General features: G+C 39.8%; 1 protein-coding gene and 1 long non-coding RNA gene across 3 annotated transcripts; both read right to left on the minus strand.

Annotated features, from left to right (window-relative positions):
* Positions 1-8581: 8581 nt before the first annotated feature.
* Positions 8582-13976, minus strand: LOC131458928 (uncharacterized). Of its 2 annotated transcripts, none has more exons than XR_009240168.1 (4): positions 13869-13976; positions 13055-13134; positions 11435-11631; positions 8582-10467 (listed from the first exon to the last, which is right to left on the minus strand). It is a non-coding gene; the product is annotated as an uncharacterized LOC131458928 (long non-coding RNA). The 2 variants fall into 2 exon arrangements; XR_009240169.1 differs by lacking the exon at positions 13869-13976 and adding an exon at positions 13276-13768.
* A 502-nt stretch (positions 13977-14478) lies between these two features.
* On the minus strand, positions 14479-21822 carry orai2 (ORAI calcium release-activated calcium modulator 2). The gene is made up of 3 exons (XM_058628406.1): positions 21469-21822; positions 17822-18057; positions 14479-17266 (listed from the first exon to the last, which is right to left on the minus strand). Exons 2-3 carry the CDS (start codon positions 18050-18052, stop codon positions 16721-16723), a joined length of 777 nt encoding a protein of 258 aa, XP_058484389.1. The 5' UTR covers positions 18053-18057; positions 21469-21822; the 3' UTR covers positions 14479-16720.
* Positions 21823-22579: the final 757 nt, after the last annotated feature.

Raw genomic sequence — 22579 nt, forward strand, 5'->3', positions numbered from 1 at the left:
AGTGGTTTAGTAGAATTTCAAAATAAAAGTGTCCGTGTTGATATGGACCAATATATAGTTGACAATAAAAACGTTTGAATGTATTTTACTCACATTTGTTCACTCATTTACTGCAATGACCACATGTGGACACTCTAAACTGGATACTACTTTGTCTCATCATGTCCCATGACTGAACACCTACAAACAGCTGCAGTTAAAGGCACAGTTCATGTGTTTTCAAGCATCGTTGAATGAGGTCATTATCATCAGAATTTAGGCCAATAAGAGAAAAAAAACCAAGCCATGACTTTACAGTGAAGAGTAAAAAGAGGTTTTTCTGCAGTGCTGTCACTAAATACATCAGAATCCTTAAATGTTGAGATTTTAGAAATGTTTTTAGGATTTTTAAAGTCATTTACAGTGTAACTCATCTACAGCATTGTTTGCAGCAGGTGCAGGAGGACCTGGCTGACCTGGAGGAGGACGAGGACGAGGACGAGGAGCAGCGCGGACAAATGTGTGGTAACTGATGCTTAAAAATGATCCACACATTTATTAGACGTTCTGTTGATGCTCTGTTCACACCTGCTGTTAACATCTGATCCGAGTCATCCGATCACAGTTTTTCAGGTTACACCTGCTACTGCTATGGCTAATATCACGTCAAATGATGATTCTCAAATGTCTTTTTTTATCCACCAACCAAAAATTATTCAGTTTTAAGTCTTCTTTGTTACAAGGAACAATGAAACCGGAAAATGTTCAACATTTATAATAAAAAACAAACAATTAATCCATTATTAAAATATTTGACAATTCATTTAGTAATCGTCATAGACATCATATGATTTATTGCGATACTTGCAAAATCATACATTGTGATACACCGACACAACAGTGCCAGTGAAAGTGACCACTTGGCACCATCTAGTGGACTGAAAGGTTCATTTATTTTGTTTATCTGTAATGCTAATCCACAAAAAAGATTGACGTTTATTTATAACATCAGTTCAAAACATTGTTATGGAACAAACCATGACTCTTTCACCTGTCATTTCATCACCTCACACGGACGATGTTAACAGCACTTGTCAACAGAGCCTCTGTTTAATGTGTGCACATCATTTTTACATTGTTAACAGGTGAAAACTAGGGACCACTCAAAGTCACAAAATTCTATCAATAAATACACCATTCAATAATTACTACAATGTGCCATTCATTCATTGATTCAAATTGGAATTAAATACATACACGTCTTATTAAATGTGACATTCCTTCATTCGTTCAAATACCAATTCATTTGATGTAAAAAACAACATATAGAATGACTTGACTGTTGAATGAATGATTTCATGGTCCTGTGTTGCAGTGCATCATCAGTTGATTTGATGCTGATGGGTGACTTTGACACGTTAAATCAATTCATGATGCACTGCAACACAGGACCATGACATCATTCATTCAAAAGTCAAGTCATTAGATATGTTTTGTGTTTTTTTTACCTCAAATTGGTATTTGAATGAATGAATGTCACATTTAATAAGACGTGTATGTATTTCATTCCAATTTGAATCAATGAATAAATGTCACATTGTAGTCGGTGTATTTATTTATTGAGTGAATTTTGTAACTTTGAGCGCTCCCTAGTTTTCACCTGTTAACAATGTAAAAATGATGTGCACACATTAATCCCACAGAAGTCTAATTGATGTGCTGATCATTTTTAAGCATCAGTTGCTGGACACCGGTACCCCGACTGTGTGGTCAACAGTCCAGAGAGTGGACCCCTGTCAATTTTTTTTTGTGTTTTTATGGGAATTTTTTTTGGGAAAAAATGTGAAATAAAATGGTATAACCCCCTGCTGTCATCTGTGCAGGGGGCCGGGGGAGCACAGCCCAGCCCCGGCCCCAGTTAGACCCCGGCGCCGGGGCCAAGTGTTCGGAGCATGCTGGATTTGAACCAGCCACAGCCGGACTGGCACAACCTCCTCGCGGTTGCGAACAAACCCATCACGCCACGAACCCTTTTGAGGTGTTGGGACGGAGCTCCGGGCGTTTTTGAGTCTTCACTTTGGCTGTGGAACCTTGAAGTATAAAGGAATTGAACCGTCAACGTCAGGACTGAAAGGCTGCTCTCTTTCCAGCTGAGCTATCTGTCCACACTCTTCCACAGGTTTTGTCACACCTATTCACTCTCTGTGTAGAATATTGGGCTTAAGAAGTTGCTTCATCTAAGATTTGAACCTCTGACCCCAGGAACTCCAGTCTTTGTCTGAACCACGTGAGCTATTTGTCCTCACACACTTCTTCTTCAACGTTGGACGACTTTTTCAATAACGGATGAGCACAAGCATGACTTCAAAAAAACCTCCGACTGATGAAGTATTTCACCGTACATGTCCTCTGTGATGGGCCAAACAGTTGGTGTAGTGGTTAGTGCTCTTGCATTTGAAACAAGACTTTCAGGGTTCAAGACCCATTTGGAACAAGTATCTTTCTGGAGTTTTTCATGTTCCCCCCGTGTGTGCATGGCTTTTCTCCCGTTTCTCTGGCTTCCTCCCACAGTCCATCAATCATCTACCGCTTTGTCCTACAATGGAGGGTTGCGGGGGGTGCTGCGCCAAGCTCAGCTGTCATAGGGTGATAGACGTGGTTCACCTTCGACTCTTCCCCGGTCCATTCAAAACATGCAGTACAGTGATGAGGTAAATTTCCGCTTAAACATTGACTTCAAGTAAGATTCGAACCCCTGACCATAGGAATGCCAGTCCACGTCTGAACCGTGTGAGCTATTTGTCTTTGCTTGCTTTTTTGCACAATTTGGAAGTTTTTCAATAATAGAACCCATAACTTCAAAAAAACGTCAGACTGATGAAATATTGAATAACGTTTGTCCCCAGAAATGGACAACGTGGTTGGTGTAGTGGTTAGTGCTCTTCCCTTTGAAACAAGACTTTGAGGGTTCAAGACCCATTTGGAACGAGTATCTTTCTGGTGTTTTTCATGTTTCTCCCGTTTCCTCCCACAGTCCATCAATCATCTACCGCTTTGTCCTACACTGGAGGGTTGCGGGGGGTGCTGTGCCAAGCTCAGCTGTCAAAGGGTGATGGGCGTAGTTCACCCTCGACTCTTCCCCAGTCCATTCAAAACATGCAGTACAATGATGAGGTAAATTTCGACCTGAACAATGACTTCATGTAAGATTCGAACCTGTGACCATAGGAATGCCAGTCCACATCCGAACCATGGTAGCTATTTGTCTTTGTTTGCATTTTTGCACAATTTGGAAGTTTTTCAATAATAGAACCCATAACTTCAAAAAAACGTCAGACTGATGAAATATTGAAGAACGTTTGTCCCCAGAAATGGACAACGTGGTTGGTGTAGTGGTTAGTGCTCTTGCCTTTGAAACAAGACTTTGAGGGTTCAAGACCCATTTCGAACGAGTATCTTTCTGGAGTTTTTCATGTTTCTCCCGTTTCCTCCCACAGTCCATCAATCATCTACCGCTTTGTCCTACACTGGAGGGTTGCGGGGGGTGCTGTGCCAAGCTCAGCTGTCAAAGGGTGATGGGCGTAGTTCACCCTCGACTCTTCCCCAGTCCATTCAAAACATGCAGTACAATGATGAGGTAAATTTCGACCTGAACAATGACTTCATGTAAGATTCGAACCTGTGACCATAGGAATGCCAGTCCACATCCGAACCATGGTAGCTATTTGTCTTTGTTTGCATTTTTGCACAATTTGGAAGTTTTTCAATAATAGAACCCATAACTTCAAAAAAACGTCAGACTGATGAAATATTGAAGAACGTTTGTCCCCAGAAATGGACAACGTGGTTGGTGTAGTGGTTAGTGCTCTTGCCTTTGAAACAAGACTTTGAGGGTTCAAGACCCATTTGGAACGAGTATCTTTCTGGAGTTTTTCATGTTTCTCCCGTTTCCTCCCACAGTCCATCAATCATCTACCGCTTTGTCCTACACTGGAGGGTTGCGGGGGATGCTGTGCCAAGCTCAGCTGTCAAAGGGTGATGGGCGTAGTTCACCCTCGACTCTTCCCCGGTCCATTCAAAACATGCAGTACAATGATGAGGTAAATTTCGACCTGAACAATGACTTCATGTAAGATTCGAACCTGTGACCATAGGAATGCCAGTCCACATTCGAACCATGGTAGCTATTTGTCTTTGTTTGCATTTTTGCACAATTTGGAAGTTTTTCAATAATAGAACCCATAACTTCAAAAAAACGTCAGACTGATGAAATATTGAAGAACGTTTGTCCCCAGAAATGGACAACGTGGTTGGTGTAGTGGTTAGTGCTCTTGCCTTTGAAACAAGACTTTGAGGGTTCAAGACCCATTTGGAACGAGTATCTTTCTGGAGTTTTTCATGTTTCTCCCGTTTCCTCCCACAGTCCATCAATCATCTACCGCTTTGTCCTACACTGGAGGGTTGCGGGGGGTGCTGTGCCAAGCTCAGCTGTCAAAGGGTGATGGGCGTAGTTCACCCTCGACTCTTCCCCAGTCCAGTCAAAACATGCAGTACAATGATGAGGTAAATTTCGACCTGAACAATGACTTCATGTAAGATTCGAACCTGTGACCATAGGAATGCCAGTCCACATCCGAACCATGGTAGCTATTTGTCTTTGTTTGCATTTTTGCACAATTTGGAAGTTTTTCAATAATAGAACCCATAACTTCAAAAAAACGTCAGACTGATGAAATATTGAAGAACGTTTGTCCCCAGAAATGGACAACGTGGTTGGTGTAGTGGTTAGTGCTCTTGCCTTTGAAACAAGACTTTGAGGGTTCAAGACCCATTTGGAACGAGTATCTTTCTGGAGTTTTTCATGTTTCTCCCGTTTCCTCCCACAGTCCATCAATCATCTACCGCTTTGTCCTACACTGGAGGGTTGCGGGGGATGCTGTGCCAAGCTCAGCTGTCAAAGGGTGATGGGCGTAGTTCACCCTCGACTCTTCCCCAGTCCATTCAAAACATGCAGTACAGTGATGAGGTAAATTTCGACCTGAACAATGACTTCATGTAAGATTCGAACCTGTGACCATAGGAATGCCAGTCCACATCCGAACCATGGTAGCTATTTGTCTTTGTTTGCATTTTTGCACAATTTGGAAGTTTTTCAATAATAGAACCCATAACTTCAAAAAAACGTCAGACTGATGAAATATTGAAGAACGTTTGTCCCCAGAAATGGACAACGTGGTTGGTGTAGTGGTTAGTGCTCTTGCCTTTGAAACAAGACTTTGAGGGTTCAAGACCCATTTGGAACGAGTATCTTTCTGGAGTTTTTCATGTTTCTCCCGTTTCCTCCCACAGTCCATCAATCATCTACCGCTTTGTCCTACACTGGAGGGTTGCGGGGGGTGCTGTGCCAAGCTCAGCTGTCAAAGGGTGATGGGCGTAGTTCACACTCGACTCTTCCCGGGTCCATTCAAAACATGCAGTACAGTGATGAGGTAAATTTCGACCTGAACAATGACTTCATGTAAGATTCGAACCCGTGACCATAGGAATGCCAGTCGACATCCGAACCATGGTAGCTATTTGTCTTTGTTTGCATTTTTGCACAATTTGGAAGTTTTTCAATAATAGAACCCATAACTTCAAAAAAACGTCAGACTGATGAAATATTGAAGAACGTTTGTCCCCAGAAATGGACAACGTGGTTGGTGTAGTGGTTAGTGCTCTTGCCTTTGAAACAAGACTTTGAGGGTTCAAGACCCATTTGGAACGAGTATCTTTCTGGAGTTTTTCATGTTTCTCCCGTTTCCTCCCACAGTCCATCAATCATCTACCGCTTTGTCCTACACTGGAGGGTTGCGGGGGGTGCTGTGCCAAGCTCAGCTGTCAAAGGGTGATGGGCGTAGTTCACCCTCGACTCTTCCCCGGTCCATTCAAAACATGCAGTACAGTGATGAGGTAAATTTCGACCTGAACAATGACTTCATGTAAGATTCGAACCCGTGACCATAGGAATGCCAGTCCACATCCGAACCATGGTAGCTATTTGTCTTTGTTTGCATTTGCTCACAATTTGGAAGTCTTTCAATAATAGAACCCATGACTTCAAAAAAATGTCAGACTGATGAAATATTTCAGAACGTTTTGCACCTGAAAATGGACAACGTGGTTGGTGTAGTGGTTAGTTCTCTTGCCTTTGAAACAAGACTTTCCGGGTTCAAGACCAAGTTTGAACAAGTGTCCTAATGCATGGAGTTTTTCATGTTCTCCCCATGTGTGCGTGGCTTTTCGCCGGGTTCTCTGGCTTCTTCCCAACAACATGCAATATGGCGATGAGGTTAATTGGTAACTCTAAATTGAGCAACTGAGGTCTGTGACTCTGCTATTGAAACACTTGTAAATGTGTTGAAATGTTGTTAGTCTCTAAAACTCCATGCACAAAGACTCTTGTTCCAAGCTGGGCTTGAACTAGGACCCTCTCGCTTCAAAGGTAAGAGCGCTAACCACTATCCCAACCACGTTGTCCATATTCGGGGACAAACGTTCTGAAATATTTCATCAGTCTGACATTTTTTGGAGTCATGGGTTCTATTATTGAAAGACTTCCAAATTGTGCAAAAAAACATGCAAAGACAAATAGCTCACACGGTTCAGACGTAGACTGGCGTTCCTATGGTCATGGGTTCGAATCTTACATGAAGTCAATGTTTAAGTAGAAATTTACCTCATCACTGTACTGCATGTTTTGAATGGACCGGGGAAGAGTCGAGGGTGAACCACGCCTATCACCCTATGACAGCTGAGCTTGGCACAGCAAACCCCCCGCAACCCACCAGTGTAGGACAAAGCGGTAGATGATTGATGGACTGTGGGAGGAACCCAGAGAAACGGGAGAAAAGCCACGCACACACGGTGAGAACATGAAAAACTCCAGAAATATACTTGTTCCAAATGGGTCCTGAACCCTGAAAGTCTTGTTTCAAAGGCAAGAGCACTAACCACTACACCAACCACGTTGTCCATTTTCTGAGACAAACGTTCTGAAATATTTCATCAGTCTGACATTTTTTTGAAGTCATGGGTTCTATTATTGAAAGACTTGCAAATTGTGAGCAAATGCAAACGAAGACAAATAGCTCACATGGTTCAGACGTGGACTGGCATTCCTATGGTCATGGGTTCGAATCTTACATGAAGTCATTGTTTAAGTCGAAATTTACCTCATCACTGTAGTGCATGTTTTGAATGGACTGGGGAAGAGTTGAGGGTGAACCACGCCTATCACCCTATGACAGCTGAGCTTGGCACAGCACCCCCCGCAACCCACCAGTGTAGGACAAAGCGGTAGATGATTGATGGACTGTGGGAGGAAGCCAGAGAAACGGGAGAAAAGCCACGCACACACGGGGAGAACATGAAAAACTCCAGAAAGATACTTGTTCCAAATAGGTCTTGAACCCTGAATGTCTTGTTTCAAAGGCAAGAGCACTAACCACTACACCAACCACGTTGTCCATTTCCAGAGACAAACGTTCTTCAATATTTCATCAGTCTGACATTTTTTTGAAGTCATGGGTTCTATTATTGAAAGACTTACAAATTGTGAGCAAATCCAAACACAGACAAATAGCTCACATGGTTCAGCCGTGGACTGGCATTCCTATGGTCATGGGTTCGAATCTTACATGAAGTCATTGTTTAAGTCGAAATTTACCTCATCACTGTAGTGCATGTTTTGAATGGACTGGGGAAGAGTTGAGGGTGAACCACGCCTATCACCCTATGACAGCTGAGCTTGGCACAGCACCCCCCGCAACCCACCAGTGTAGGACAAAGCGGTAGATGATTGATGGACTGTGGGAGGAAGCCAGAGAAACGGGAGAAAAGCCACGCACACACGGGGAGAACATGAAAAACTCCAGAAAGATACTTGTTCCAAATAGGTCTTGAACCCTGAAAGTCTTGTTTCAAAGGCAAGAGCACTAACCACTACACCAACCACGTTGTCCATTTTAGGAGACAAACGTTCTTCAATATTTCATCAGTCTGACATTTTTTTGAAGTCATGGGTTCTATTATTGAAAGACTTACAAATTGTGAGCAAATCCAAACAAAGACAAATAGCTCACATGGTTCAGACGTGGACTGGCATTCCTATGGTCATGGGTTCGAATCTTACATGAAGTCATTGTTTAAGTCGAAATTTACCTCATCACTGTAGTGCATGTTTTGAATGGACTGGGGAAGAGTTGAGGGTGAACCACGCCTATCACCCTATGACAGCTGAGCTTGGCACAGCACCCCCCGCAACCCACCAGTGTAGGACAAAGCGGTAGATGATTGATGGACTGTGGGAGGAAGCCAGAGAAACGGGAGAAAAGCCACGCACACACAGGGGGAACATGAAAAACTCCACAAAGATACTTGTTCCAAATGGGTCTTGAACCCTGAAAGTCTTGTTTCAAATGCAAGAGCACTAACCACTACACCAACTGTTTGGCCCATCACAGAGGACATGTACCGTGAAATACTTCATCAGTCGGAGGTTTTTTTGAAGTCATGCTTGTGCTCATCCATTATTGAAAAAGTCGTCCAACGTTGAAGAAGTGTGTGAGGACAAATAGCTCACGTGGTTCAGACAAAGACTGGAGTTCCTGGGGTCAGAGGTTCAAATCTTAGATGAAGCAACTTCTTAAGCCCAATATTCTACACAGAGAGTGAATAGGTGTGACAAAAGCTGCAGAAGAGTGTGGACAGATAGCTCAGCTGGATAGAGAGCAGCCTTTCAGTCCTGACGTTGACGGTTCAATTCCTTTATATGTCAAGGTTTAAGGTTCCACAGCCAAAGTGAAGACTCAAAAACGCCCGGAGCTCCGTCCCAACACCTCAAAAGGGTTTGTGGCGTGGTGGGTTGGTTCGCAACCGCGAGGAGGTTGTGCCAGTCCGGCTGTGGCTGGTTCAAATCCAGCATGCTCCGAACACTTGGCCCCGGCGCCGGGGCCAAACTGGGGCCGGGGCTGGGCTGTGCTCCCCCGGCCCCCTGCACAGATGACAGCAGGGGGTTATACCATTTTATTTCACATTTTTTCCCAAAAAAAATTCCCCCAAGAAATCCCATAAAAACACACAAAAAAAATTTGACAGGGGTCCACTCTCTGGACTGTTGACCACACAGTCGGGGTACCGGTGTCCAGCAACTGATGCTTAAAAATGATCAGCACATCAATTAGACTTCTGTGGGATTAATGTGTGCACATCATTTTTACATTGTTAACAGGTGAAAACTAGGGAGCGCTCAAAGTTACAAAATTCACTCAATAAATAAATACACCGACTACAATGTGACATTTATTCATTGATTCAAATTGGAATGAAATACATACACGTCTTATTAAATGTGACATTCATTCATTCAAATACCAATTTGAGGTAAAAAAACAAAACACAAAACATATCTAATGACTTGACTTTTGAATGAATGATGTCATGGTCCTGTGTTGCAGTGCATCATGAATTGATTTAAAGTGTCAAAGTCACCCATCAGCATCAAATCAACTGATGATGCACTGCAACATAGGACCATGAAATCATTCATTCAACAGTCAAGTCATTCTATATGTTGTTTTTTACATCAAATTAATTGGTATTTGAACAAATGAATGTCACATTTAATAAGACGTGTATGTATTTAATTCCAATTTGAATCAATGAATGAATGGCACATTGTAGTAATTATTGAATGGTGTATTTATTGATAGAATTTTGTGACTTTGAGTGGTCCCTAGTTTTCACCTGTTAACAATGTAAAAATAATGTGCACACATTAAACAGAGGCTCTGTTGACAAGTGCTGTTAACATCGTCCGTGTGAGGTGATGAAATGACAGGTGAAAGAGTCATGGTTTGTTCCATAACAATGTTTTGAACTGATGTTATAAATAAACGTCAAACTTTTTTGTGGATTAGCATTACAAATAAACAAAATAAATGAACCTCTCAGTCCACTAGATGGTGCCAAGTGGTCACTTTCACTAGCGCTGCTGTGTCTCTGATGATTTAAAAAAATATATATATATATAAAGTAGGGATGCAACGATTACAGCATTATTAAACGATTACTAAATGAATTGTCAAATACTTTAATATTGGATTAATTGTTTGTTTTTTATTATAAATGTTGAACATTTCCCGTTTTCATTGTTCCTTGTAACAAAGAAGGAATTAAAACTGAATAATTTTTGGTTGGTGGATAAAAAAAGACATTTGAGAATCATCATTTGACGTGATATTAGCAATAGCAGTAGCAGGTGTAATCTGAACAACTGTGATCGGATGACTCGGATCAGATGTTAACAGCAGGTGTGAACAGAGCATCAACAGAACGTCTAATAAATGTGTGGATCATTTTTAAGCATCAGTTACCACACATTTGTCCGCGCTGCTCCTCGTCCTCGTCCTCGTCCTCCTCCAGGTCAGCCAGGTCCTCCTGCACCTGCTGCAAACAATGCTGTAGATGAGTTACACTGTAAATGACTTTAAAAATCCTAAAAACATTTCTAAAATCTCAACATTTAAGGATTCTGATGTATTTAGTGACAGCACTGGCTTGGTTGGCTTGGTTTTTTTTCTCTTATTGCCCTAAATTCTGATGATAATGACCTCATTTAACGATGCTTGAAAACACATGAACTGTGTCTTTAACTGCAGCTGTTTGTAGGTGTTCAGTCATGGGACATGATGAGACAAAGTAGTATCCAGTTTAGAGTTTCCACATGTGGTCATTGCAGTAAATGAGTGAACAAATGTGAGTAAAATACATTCAAACGTTTTTATTGTCAACTATATATTGGTCCATATCAACACAGACACTTTTATTTATTCTACTAAACCACTGCTCCTGAACAGGTTTTTTTTTTTTAAGTTATTCTAGATACTAGATACTCAACAGTTTTAATGGTATGTTGCCATTTTTTGTTGAGGACATTGTTTGACATTTTGGACAGTTTATAATTGGACAGTTTACTAAATAATCTCGTTTTGGACAGTATGAAGGCAGTTGTTGACATCATACCGTATAATGACATATTTGACACTTAGTCTGTTTTTGAAAAGAGTTTCATTGAAAACACACAAGTACATGGTTAGAGTGTGACTAGATACTCATTCTTAAAAGTTTTAATGGTCTATTGACATTTTTTGAGGACATTCTTTGACATTTTGGACAATGTTTTGATGACACATGTGGACAATTTATATGTTAACGTTTTTGATGACCTACTATACTAGGAACGTTCATATTTGATCGTGTGTTTGCTGAGGAGCAGTGACGTCACATTAGCGTAGCAGGTGTAATCTGAACACCTGTGATCGGATCGCTCTGGTCGGATGTTAACAGCAGGTGTGAACAGAGCGTCAACAGAGAATCTAAGAAATGTGTGGCTCATTTTTTAAGTAGCAGTTACCATATGTTTGGAGAAGGGTATCACGTTTGTTCCCGCTGTTCCGCGTTCTCTTCCTGTTTCCGTCTGAGAAAGCGCCGACAAGGGAAGTGGAACATTCCAAATAGATCGACACAGAGGGGAGGAGTGGAATGTACCAAGTCACGGGATGAACACAAAGGCTTTTAAATCAGTGTGTCTTTGTTCAGGAGCAACTCCACCTGTAAAAAAATAAACATTCATGTCCTCGCAGGTCAAATAAAAGAAAAATGGCAGCTGAAATTGTTGTTACTTAAAAACATTTTTGCTAAAGCAGAAAAAAACCACCACCTATAGGAAATGCTGCCACCTACTGGTTGTGCTTTATCCCCCTCTTCTTATAAAAACACTTCACGGGACACTTCACTTCACTTTATATTTGGACAGCTTTTCGCAACATACTAGGACATTATGACAGTTTATATTTGGACAGTTTTTATTGATGTTAATATGGACATGGACGCAGAAAGTTGACCTTCCATTCAGCTGATTTTTAATGCAGGCAACGTCTCTTCAGTAACTGTATGCTTAACACCATATTAACCTTCTACTGGCCATAAACTGCTATAGCACACGAACGTCATTCGATAACAAAACAGACATATCCTGACACTAAAGTAAACAATAAATAATGTGCACAGTAAATCAAGACATTTACTGACACTAAAATAAACAATAAGAGAGTAGGAGTTCACAGTATAAATGAAGGAATTAGCAGCAAAAAGTTGTATGTATAAGTTAGGAGTTTGCAATAGTACAAGACAGTATTAGCAGCACACGTTTTCTGCACATGTCAACATTATCATCTCCCTATTTGACATTAGAACACAAAACATAACAATAACATACTTGTATTTTATTTTATTATAATCTGATAAAGACCCATTTAGACATCAAGATATCTTTCACAGGGTGACCTGGCCAAGAAAGGCAGCAGTACACGTCATAGTTAATCTATTATTATTACTCAAAAACCATTATCTAGGCTGAGATAACTTAACTGGTCAACAATACCCTTAACAGCTCACTCACCTCCACCATGGAGCAGCAAACCTTTCACAATAAAGTTTGTGACTGTCGCACTTGTCTTGTTTTTCCTTTACTCATTTTGATTTGATTTGATCAACTTTATTAATCCCAGAGGGCAATTCTGTTCAGTAGCCCACCAAGAACAGTACAGGCTCCAATGCATACATACATACATACATACATACCGGTGCAGATATTTACAATGTCATTGAGAGCAAGCAGGCTGTGTCACCTACTGAGACTACAAGGTGTGCATAAACAATAAAACAGGGGGAGACCAAGAAGAGCCCACTAATAAATAAATACATCTGGTCCACAATGCAAGAGACAGCATAAATACATATGCATTATAGCATAAGTACATTAATAAACAACAGAGAAAAGTTTAAAAAAAATTCACAATGTTGTTCAGACACGTTTTTCGGTCTTTAACACACAAGCTGTTGTGCCAGCAGATGAATGAGAAAGTCAAAGTACTTTCAATAAAGGACTTGTAAAATATGCACTGTATCTTCCTACTTATATTAAATGAGTTTAACGTCCTAGGTAGGTAAGACCTCTGTTGGCCCTTCTTACCAAAAGCATCTGTGTTGACATCAAAGCTTTCCTGTTTCTGCCAGGCGTAGTCCTCCTCCTCACATCAGGGTCAGGGGTCACTGTCAGGACAAGATAAACAAAACAGTGAGCTGTTTAACAGCTGATGCAATAGATTTTAACAAGCTAAGCTTTATCAGTTACTGTCTGTCTTTAGTTAGCTTTTCATTTAGTTAGCCATATAGCCATAAAATAAAACCTACACACTAATATCTTAAGTTAGCGTTTCATTACGACGCTATGGAATCAAGCATGTCTCCCATAGAGTTCTGAGTTGATCCTGCTCCTTAGCTGTCAATCTAAAAAAAAAAAGAAGGAAAGGTTCAATAAAAAAACACAATAGTTTGCCCAACAGTGCTCAATTTAGCAGATACTCCACCTTGTGGCCAAAAGGAGAAACCACACCTCTCTGTATGTGCCACTTCTCATCACAGAAACTGGAGCACAGATACTATTTTGTGAGCTACACTGCTACACAGAACAATGCATATACAATACATACAAAAACTGGACATAATAACCTCTTAACATATGAAATGAAATAACTTGAAAAATATACGGGGGGCTTATTCTGTTATCATTTCTTGTCCTTACACTAGTGTAGTCATATTTCCATCATGTGTTTGTGTTGTTTCTTTTCTTTTTGAAACAACAGTTTGCAGTTCAGTTGCAGTAAATACAGTTGCATCGTTGCAGGCTACGCTTAGTTGTAATACCTAATAATAATAAATAATAATACAAATTTTTAGACGTTATATCCTGAAAAATCCCTCCCCCCTCGACACCCCTCACCTACCTCGGCCCTTCCCGGCAAAATATCACTCTGAACTGACTTCAAAACTTGTCCTATTGTTGTGAATTCACGACTTTCACTTCCGGTCCATCACTCTAAGACGTCCGTGCACAACATGAACAATGGCAACAATTCCCATTGTTACACGCGGCGTCAGTACAGTACGACTCGTAAATTTAAGACTTTATTCTCGAAGTCTGAATTTAATCAATGTGGCCCGAATACTCCGTCGTATTACATGGATCACAGTTTAAGCACATATTACGCTGCAGTAACGTTCATTTAAGTAAACAAACAATAAACAACAATACGTAAACTTACCTGTTGCAATCTTTATTAAATTCGTCGTGTTGCTGTCCTTATGTGGCGATATGTACAGTATATTACAAATATTGCATCGCGCACCGCATCGTGGCTCCACCCACGACAGTCAAAATTATGAGATAGTAAGATATTTTACCATGTTATGACACTAAACAGGCTTCCACACATTTGAGTTTGACCTCGGGAAACAAAAACACACCTGTTCTTAATTCACCATTAGTAAAAGTCCAACCCAGTGTCTAGGAATGACTGTCTGTGAATGGCACATGAAATACCATGACAACTATGATCCAGTTATTATATATTAGTTTATTTTTTTTTAATCTTTTGCAGGTTGATTCTCTGCCGTTTTCAATCAAAAAAAGCACAAATCCACAAACATGAGACATAGCAACAGTTTTTCTGACGAGTAACTTTCTGTTTGGACTAAACTACAAGTGCACTTTTTCCTCTACGGAGAAACAAAAAAACATATGAGCGACACTTTGGTCAGGCATCTTATTTGGAATGTCATAACAGGTTTTCCCTCTTTTTTAAAAAAACAAAAAACAAAACCCTTAACAAAACACAATTTCAATGTGCTGTTCATTTTTCCACTTTGACCTTTTCTCCCTGCGAACCAGGACCTGACCTTATATTTCCAATGAAGAAAGAAAGCGGTAAAAAAAAGAAAAAACATATGCTTGTGTTAAAACATTTAGCAACACATGAAAAGGCAATGATTCTGTAAGGCAGAAGGATATTTGGACAGTAGCACATTCATATTTAAGCAGCATCAGTGTGACCGGTTTGACGCCTTTTCAACAGGATATGTGGTCTCTGTAAAAAAAAAAAAAAAAAAAGACAAAAAAGCTGCAGGAAGGAAGAAAAAAAACCCAGACAGAGAAACCTCTTTGCTATTTTACAAGAACATTTAAGACTTTTGACAGTTTATAAACTATGGCGGTCGTCGTTTCTCCTTGTGTGTGCACATACATGAGCGAAAACACACAAAATCAACCACAACACAGTCAAACACTTGACTTTTAACAGTTAAGACGAGTGTGTGTTGTGATCCACGAGGGAGTAGAGTTAAGGCTCGGCAGCATTTGACTATGTCTGTTTAAGACTGTTTATTTTATCTTACTCAAGCCTTACTCAAGACGTGCAGAATAATCGAGTAAACCTTTTAAAAACTTGTTTAAAATCACATTTTCACGTTTTTAGCTCAACGGTGCAAACGTCATCTTTGCCCGAACCATAAACACCAGCATCAAAAGCAGAAAATAATATACATATATATATTTTTTAAAAATATCCACATTAAATTTAGCAATTTCCTCATGGCATTAATGTTAATTAGTTTACTCTACTGGCGGCCATTTGAATTCTATACATTAACAGTACAGTAACAACATGGTCAAAGTATGGTTATAACTTTATCATCAGTTGGCAATACTATACTATTTGTAAAGGGGTGTAAGAAAATAAACATTCCCAGAAAAATTGCAATATTTCATGGCATATCGGAAATATTGATGGCAGTTTTGTGTTGGTAAGTGTAATTATAATGTAATAGTGTTGTAATAAGGATAGATTATTACAGTAATACACAATATTTCCAGTGTGACTTCCAGGCAATACCATGGTAATAATAATTACTGTGGGCTACTATCAGTGTACAAACTGGCAATTACAATATATAAGGTGAAATGCATCTTCGCTTAATTTACGAGTTTATAGATAAAAGATGTAGATAAAAATGGTGCCTACCGACTGCTTTCAATTCATTATAATATTTATTTGCGATTTAAGTCTTTAATACTTAAATATCATCATGTGAACGGACAAATATGCCACACAAACTTTAAAATATGATGTGTTTTTTTTCTGCGTTCTCTGTCGATCTCCTCTGCTCCGTGTCAGTAGCACGGCTGCAGCATTAACATATGCAGATAGACCTAATCTACACAGAAACAGAACTTTGCCTACACAATATTTGTCTTTTTTGTTTCATAAAAACGGCACTGTTTCAAGAAATAACTGCATACACACAAAACGCTGTAGTATATATATGCCAGGCCTGTATGTGGCGCTGTAACGTTGCCACATAAAAACTAATAAGATGATGGGGAGCAGAATAATTACCATACTATTACCATACTGTTGCTGTAAAGTGTCGCCAAACCTGTCTTCTGTTTTCAAACACAAGTGAGTGTTCAATCAGAGACTCATTGAGAACAGAGAAAAGACTCCGACTTGAACCGTTACCTGCATCAAACTCCGACCACGTCGACACAAACAAAAATGGCACATTGAACCTAATAGCCCTTTGACTGTAACCGTTGACTGACAGAGATTACAGATCAAAAAACAGACTAAGTTTACGGAAAAAAATCTTACAACACAAATTGACCTTAAGAATAAGTTAAGAGTCTGACGTGTAACAGCCCAGAGGAGCCTGAGTCTGGGTGAGGCGACACCGGCGATCTGAACAAACGTCAGAGGAGTGAGGCTTCATAAATATGAGAAACAAGTGGAAGTCGTCGTTGTCACACAGTCAGGAGGCCACTCTCGTGGCCGTCCAGCTGGATCTTAATCTTGTGCAGTTCTTCGATCTCCTGGTGGTGTCTCTCGGTCTTGTGGCGCACCAGAGAGCGATAGAAGTGTATGGTGAACACAATGAAAATCACCCCCACCGGGACCATGATGATGGTGGAGGCCAGCGCCGCCTGCCAGCCGTTGTTGGCAGGCGGGGTCGACGTGGTGGAGACCTTTTTGACCCCGCCAGAGTTTACGGGCAGGAACTTGATCCAGCAGAGGAGAACCACCTCGGTGAGGAACAGCAGGATGCCCAGGGCGGTGGAGAAGCCCCAGGCCAGCTCGATGTAGTGGTGCATGCGCTCGTGTGGCGACTCACTGACGGAGTTGAGGTTGTGGATGTTGCTGACGGCCTCCACGTTGGGCAGGATGCAGGTGCTGATCAGCAGAGCGAAGAGGTGCACGGCCACCAGCACGGTGGTGCACACGCTGAAGGCAATGAGCAGCACGTGGGGGTAAGTGTACTCCATTTCCAGCTCCACCTCCACCATGGCCACCTGTGAGAAAAAGATCGAAAATGACGCTGTGTGCTTCCCAAACCTCAAAATGGCGACATCTGAACACGCCTTGTGTTGTTCACACACCAAAAGTAAAGATATAGGAGTTTAATGTCACAAAGATTCTATGAATTGTGACATTGAAGAAGCTGAAATTAAAGAGAAAAAAAATGATCCAAAAACAAAGTCTTGCAAGTACCATCTTAACACAGAAATGCATGTGGTTTAAAATCAGCACGATCTTTAAAACGGCTTTAAAATGTAATATATTACAATATATCACCCTTAAATGACTAAAACAGTTGGCAGAATAAGCAGCTGCCTCATCGACTTCTATACTTGTGCCCCTTCCAACTATTATTTTTTGACGTTTATTTATTTTTCACAATGAAGAAAATGTCTATCTGCACCTGCTGTGACACAAGTATGGTAAATATTATGTTAATTTTTACTACAGAAGAGACTAAATGACCTCTGCATTTGAGAATAAAACATAACTGGTATCGGCACAAGCTCTTGAAGATATTGATAATAACACAGAATAACATGACTGACCATGGCGAAGCCAGAGAGCAGCGCAGATGTCCTGCTGGACGCCTTCAGCTTGGCTCTGCTCAGGTACAGTTTCCTCCAGGACAGCGCTTGAACCGAGTGATGGTTAGAGCTGACCAGCTCCAGGTAACTGCGCCGCACCCAGTCCCGATAGTCCATCCCCCCTCGGTCCTGACCCGGCTCCGAGACTCCTGGATCTGGGGAGCCCATTGGCACGTTCAGCTCCCTGCTCATGGCTCCTGGTGATGAAGATGAAGTTTGTGTTATGTAAAGACTTGGAATTTAGACCATAAATCACACAAAGAGATTAAAAATAATAATTTCATCAGGCCTGTGTGTATGTCATTTTATGTATTAATGACACTATTAATATTGACTCAAGTTGAAATGAATATTGGCTTTTATTGGGGCCGGTACATAGCAGGGACCACAGCCAAATTCCACAACATTAATAACCGAAGGCTGTTTGACAGTTCCTGTGCCTAAAGGGCCTTTATACAAAACACACAATTCGACGTTAACATTATATGTTTTTCTGCAGCTGATACAGGATTCCACGCTTTCTTTTTTTCCCTCCATTTAGAACCAAAAATGTATAAGAATGATTGCTAAAGTAGCCCATTTGCTTTCGGATTTTAAATAATGCCAAAAGCAACACAACACAGACTTCATGCAGTCAGTGTAATCTCGCCATCCGTCACTGGAGCTCCACGCTTCTGTCCAAGTTCATCGACATGTTCAGCCTTTTAAGGGAAAAACACAAATATTCCCACAACCCGGGATGAACTTTTTCTTCTTCAGATGCACTCAGACGTCTGTCACATTAATGTTTTTAAATGCTTTTTCCACCTCGGTTGGCGTCTAAAAGTCAAGATAAAGTGTAACAAAGGCCGTCTGGTACCGACCCTCCTCTCTATTGACGTGTGTGAGCTGAAGTAAAAAGATGACAAATGAAAAACAGGAAATATTGAGAAAAGTAACGCACAAGAACAACCCCAGGAGACGTTTAAAAATAAGTCAGCATCTGTACTTCTAATTTCCTGTTCCTTCTTCTTATTCATATTAGAAATAACACAGGATGTTTTAAGTTCGAAATCATGATAAAAAACACATAAGTAAACAAAAGTAATAATCAGAAATAAAGTTAGGTTAAATCAACTTCATGTTCAAATACTGCAGTTGTTTATTTAGTTTCAGAAAGTACGAGTAACAAGAAAGGTGAATAGTCAAAGCAGGCATGTCTATTGTTACACATAAACTGGAAATAAGTGTTTACTTTTTGGCGCACAGCCAATAAGAAGCAGTCAGGAAGTGAATGTGGTAGACCGTGTCATCAGCACTAGTTTCTGTCCGTCCAAACGAAAATGAACTAAAAAGGAGCGAGCAGTATTTTTAAATTTCTCAATTTCTGTGGCTCGGGCTACTGTGGACGACAGGCGTATCTGGAGCAGAACTTATGCATTTTTAAATGAAAATGAAGTAGTTAGGATGCAGCCCGAGACGTCTACCATGTATTCAGTAGATTGTTAAAAACAGAGCCTGCTTGAGCGAAAAAAAGTGTTTTGATGAAAGCCGATCAACACTTCTTAAGGTTTTCTGATATTCTGAACACCAAACGATTTTCCAATTTCCAACAATAATGACAACAACAACAACAACCACAGCAATTCATATAGAAATAATTTGCACTAGGGTGCACTTAGGTGAGTGTTTGTTTGTGGGCTTGTGGTGTGTGTGAGAAAGATTGTCATAGGATGTGGTTGATTGGTGTCCACGTTTACATAGCCAGTGTGTGTGAGGCTGAATTGGAGAGCATATTTTATTATCGTATAAAATTTTAAATCGTATAAAAGTGAAAGTAAAGCAAACACAGGCAGCTAAAAGCCACTTATTGGGGGAAGGAGTGAAAGTCTAAAGTTTAAAACTGCATAAAGTGAAACTTGACATTGTGGCTCGTGTCTTTGACTGTGCAAACATGAACCACACAGGTTTTCCGAGTTTGTGCTAAAACTTGCACACCAACCATCTCATGAGAAAGTCAGCAGTAAAACAAACGTAGGCGGAAAAGGAGTCGCCATGCACTGTAGTGAGGGCTGCACAATTTAGGAAAAATACACCTGATTGTAATGTAAGTAATTTACCTATAGAAGGAAGAGTTAACCAATTGTATGTGTATATTTAATATAATTTTATTTTATATGATTATATTTGATCAGATGGAGCAAAAAAAACCTGTATTAAATCGATTACTAAATTCTCTGATCGTTTTTTTTCATCATTTCCACATTTAGGAAACACAGATCAACATTTTTCTATGTTTTACGGACCAAACAAGTACACCATTAATCAAGAAAATAATCAACAGATGAATCGATTATGAAAAATAATCCTTGGTTGCAGCACTAACAATCAGCTGATTTGTAAAGATCAATAATGCAGCAGCAGAATAACCCTTAGTGATCGATCTCTAAGAATGAAAACACAAATATCAGAAGTGTGCATGAAAAATTAAATTAAAAAATTCTGCTGATGAAATATTCATGTAAATGCAGTATAACTGGATAAGCAACGTGATTTAAAAGTTTGACTGACACTGCATTGTGGCTTACTTCACTTACACTAATCTATTAATTTAAATGTTATATGAATAATCAAACAAGTATGCTTTTACGAAGTATTGAACATTTGCGTAAGATTGTTTATTTAGCAATTTTTCCATCCTTTTCCTACTTTTTTGTAATAATAAACGTTGTATTGTTTGAGTAAGCGTGTGAAATAGAGTTTAGAGAGAAGAACAGTTAGATGAATATCTATGATAGTTTAATGTACTGTGCATGTTGTTTGTATAAGCTTACTTCAGTTACATAATCTACTAATTAATGGATAATTGAACAAATATGATTGCTGGAAACTACGGAATATATAAAATGTGTATTATTTAGGTATTTTTCATCCTTTTCCTATTTGTTTGATACAAATATGTTGTGCTGTCACCTATGTTGAGTGTGTGAAATAGAACTTTATTTTGAAAAGTGGATTTTTTTTTTACAAAACATTATAAAGATAACAAGCCTTGGATGTTTATTTAATCCACTTCAGTTACATAATCTACTAATTAACGGATAATCGAGCAAATATGATTATTGTGAACTATTGAATATATTAAACTTTTGTGAGATTGTTTATTTAGGTATTTTGCCACCCTTTTCCTCCATGTACTGTGCTGTCACCTGTGTTGTATTGTTTGAGTGTGTGAAATAGAATTTATTTCGAAAAAGTGTGTTTTCTACATGACATTATAAGAGAAGATGAGTTCCACCCACGGTTACACCCAGTGGCCCCTTCACACCTGCTGATTTCGCAAAGCTAACACATGAGCCTAAGTACAGTATATTTAGAGCAGTGGTTAACTCAGCAGGATCCATTTCCCGAGTTCGGCTAACAGAAAGCTAACCTATCATTAAACTAACATTACATTAAAAAACAAAGGAACAAATCAACCAGAACAAAAACACTCGTAGTTGTTTAGTTGATGCATTTAAATGAGTATAAAGACAGCGCTTTGCAACCACTCCTTAGCTAGCTAACTCAGTTAGCTCACTAAACATGTTTGTTTTTTAACTACGATAGTTGTTTTATTCTTAACTTACCGGTTTGCTGCAGAGCCTTTCACCGAGTCAAACTCCACGGAGCAGTTCTTCCCACGCTGCGCGACACAATAAATGGAAGTATCCACACCAGCACGAACCTTTATCGCTGTGTTGTCTCGGCAACTTCCGCCTTTTCCTCACACATAACTATTAGCAACAGCAGCTCCGCTCAGAACACGAGAAGAAGAAGAGGAAGAGAGTCCGTTTCTCCTCATACTCATCTCACCACAGTCACTGCCAGCTGAAGTTCATACCGCGGTCAAGCTTCCTGTCAATCTTTTCTCCCAAGTCAATCCCTCTATCCAACCCCAAATTTGGAGCGGTGAACGCTCTGGATCGAAGCTAGCTGGTGTGCGGGGTTACCAACATCCGGTTTTCAAAATAAAACCGCCGCCATCCGGATCTGGACTTCGGCGCAGTCGTTGATGTGTTGGTAATTTGTGTTTTCACAGGCGCAGCTTTTTTAGACTTTATGGCACCGGGCGTCATATCATATCATATCATATCATATCATATCATATCATATCATATCACTGTACAGAAAAATTAAATAAAATTGAATGTCCCCCTAAATTGGCTGACTTGCCAATGGAAAACTGAGCAAAGCACAATTTCACTTTGAGAGTTCTCACTGCAAAAAAGAGAAAGTGATCAAAGTGAATAGAAAAAAAATAATGTGCTGGATTATGTGGCTTTAAAAATGAAAACATCCCAGGAGATTAAAAAAAATATAATGATACATAAACTACAGAAACATTTAAAAAAAATTCCTAGTTTGCGATGAATAAAGTACATCTGTTCTATTCTATTTATAATCTTAATTCTCACTTGACATGAGAAAAGAGCTTTTTTATATTTTATTAGCGTGCTTATTTATAGTTCCTCCTGTTGAGCGTGAAAAACATATTGCTTAAATTAGAGCTGAAACAATTCATCGATTCATCGATTAATAATCGATTACTAAATTCATCAACAACCGATTGTTTAAGCTTCCTAAATGTGCATATTTTCTTTATTTCTTTGCTCTGGATAACAAAGAAATCATTAAAAGTGAATCATTTTTTCCTCTGAATTTTAGTTCTGTAATATGACAATAACATCTTGTTGATTT

Source organism: Solea solea, chromosome 4 (assembly GCF_958295425.1).
Source record: "Solea solea chromosome 4, fSolSol10.1, whole genome shotgun sequence".
In the NCBI taxonomy this organism is placed as follows: Eukaryota; Metazoa; Chordata; class Actinopteri; order Pleuronectiformes; family Soleidae; genus Solea; species Solea solea.

What these genes read in the sequence shown, in the direction of transcription:
- orai2 (XM_058628406.1), bottom strand. Translation starts at nt 18,052, where the DNA reads ATGAGCAGGGAGCTGAACGTGCCAATGGGCTCCCCAGATCCAGGAGTC. An exon ending in TGCTCTCTGGCTTCGCCATG is followed by an intron (nt 17,267 to 17,821) that starts GTCAGTCATGTT and finishes TTTTTCTCACAG; the next exon opens with GTGGCCATGGTGGAGGTGGA.